Here is a 2,123-nt window from a genome sequence, read left to right on the forward strand (position 1 = left end):
GACGGATGGATGGATGGACAGGGATGGGTGGATGGAGGGATGGATGGACAGAGGGAATGGACAATGGACAGATTGATGGACTGATGGATGGATGGATATATGGATGCATGAATGGATGCACAGGGATGGATGGATGGATGGATGGATGGATGGATGGATGGATGGATGGATGGATGGATGGATGGATGGACAGGGATGGGTGGATGGATGGATGGATGGATGGATGGATGGATGGATGGATGGATGGATGGATGGATGGGTGGATGGATGGGTGGATGGATGGGTGGGTGGAGGGATGGACAGACAGACGCACAGATGGATGTATGGACAAACAGACGGATGGATGCATAAGGATGGACAGATGGATGGAGGGATGGATGGACAGACAGACCAGACCAATGGACAGACAGACGGATGGATGATGATGAACAGACAAATGGATGCACAGACCGATGGATGACAAGGGAAGAGCTCAGCTTTGTTTGTTTTTCTCCTCCGACTCCAACCCAAACGGTGCCATTTTCGGAGTTTTGGGCGCTCTGGCCCTCGGTGTCGCAGGGAGGGCTCAGTCCTTGTGTCTCCCCTTGCCTTGTTGTGCTGGCCAGGCTCCTTTGTTTATACAGCCCCCGTTCGACCTTTCAAATTGCTGTTAATGTTTTAGCGTAACGAATTAGTCTCTCATCACGAATCAGGACTCGAAATAAAAAAAAAAAGGAGAGGGAAAAAAAAAAAAACCCTCCGAGGCCAACTTCCTGAAATTGGGGTCATTCTCATTTGCAAGGCAGAGAATCTGAGAACCTTAATGCAAGGAAATTTATTCAAAGGCAGAGCCCCGGCGTGATTAGGCCCTTTGTAATTATAGCTCGGAGAGATTCCACTCCAGCCTCCTGCCTCCCTCATGGATTAGCAAGTGAGTCGGAAAAATACACAGGATTTAATTAGAGGCAAATTAAAATTGGTAATGAAATAGGGGCAGTAGCAAATGGCAGGGAGTTGGAAGGGGAAAAGGGAGCTGGTATCTCTCGGGGCTGCGCTGTCTGCCTACGTGTGTGTCTCTTTATTTTACATTTAGAAATGTAAAGATGGTCGATGTAAAGAAGAAAGGGAGGGAAAGGACCAAAATGGGGAGGGGAGGGGTGGGGGAGAGAGAATAAAAGAAAGGGAAAGAGATGCTGGCTGTGCTGAGCACCACCAGAGCTGCAGGGCACAGCGTGGCTCTGTCCCTTGCTGGTGTCCCTTGTCCTGTCCCCACCTTCCCCGGCATCGGGCCAAGGTCATGCCCTGTGAGTGGTTTGGGGTTTTGACCGCTCAATGCCCTCAGTGGGGCGAGGGAGCGTTTGGGTGGCTTTGGGGGTGCTCAGGTGGCTTTGGGGGACACTCAGATGGCTTCAAGGAGCGCTCCGGTGGCTTTTGGGGACACTCAGGTGGCTTTGGGGAGTGCTCTGGTGGCTTTGGGGGACACTCAGGTGGCTTTGGGGAGCGCTCTGGTGGCTTCAAGAAGTGCTCTGGTGGCTTTGGGGGATGCCAGGTGGCTTCAAGGGATGCTCAGGTGGCTTTGGGGTGCACTCGGGTGTCTTTGGGGAGTGCTCAGGTGGCTTTGAGGAGCGCTTGGGTGTCTTTGGGGAGCACTCAGGCAGCTTTGGAGAGCACTGGGGTGGCTTGGGGGACACTCAGGTGGCTTCTAGGAGCACTCAGGTGGCATTTTCAGATGCTCAGATGGCTTCAAGGGATGCTCAGGTGGCTTTGAGGAGTGCTCAGGTGGCTTCGAGGAGCACTTAGGTGGCTTTGGAGGACATTCAGGTGGCTTTGAGGAGCGCTTGGGGGGCTTTGGGGAGCCAGGACACCCCCGGGAGCCATGGGTCTGGGAAGGGAGGAGGCTGGCGAGGAAGAGGAGGGTCTGACAGCAGGATGGGGTGTCCCTGACCCCAAACCCCGTGCCCTGTGTGCCCTCAGAACGCCGTCCGCCACAACCTGAGCCTGCACAAGTGCTTCGTGCGCGTGGAGAACGTCAAGGGAGCCGTGTGGACCGTGGACGAGCACGAGTACCAAAAGCGAAGGCCACCAAAGATGACAGGGTGGGTGCTGCTGTGGCACGGGACACGGCCCCGGAGGTGCCACTGCCC

The 2,123-nt window shown here is 54.7% G+C and overlaps 1 protein-coding gene across 1 annotated transcript in view; it reads left to right on the forward strand.

Annotated features, from left to right (window-relative positions):
* Positions 1 to 2,123, forward strand: part of LOC130587441 (forkhead box protein P4-like) — a gene marked incomplete at its 5' end in the record, with an annotated part of 12,284 nt that overhangs the window by 7,252 nt on the left and 2,909 nt on the right. The window contains one exon of the mRNA XM_057388415.1: positions 1,954 to 2,075. Within this exon, the coding sequence (XP_057244398.1) occupies positions 1,954 to 2,075 (122 nt within the window). The remainder of the gene's footprint in view (positions 1 to 1,953; positions 2,076 to 2,123) is intronic.

Source organism: Malurus melanocephalus, unplaced genomic scaffold, assembly GCF_030028575.1.
Source record: "Malurus melanocephalus ecotype Western Australia unplaced genomic scaffold, MMel_1.1 scaffold_1911, whole genome shotgun sequence".
NCBI classification, from domain to species: Eukaryota; Metazoa; Chordata; class Aves; order Passeriformes; family Maluridae; genus Malurus; species Malurus melanocephalus.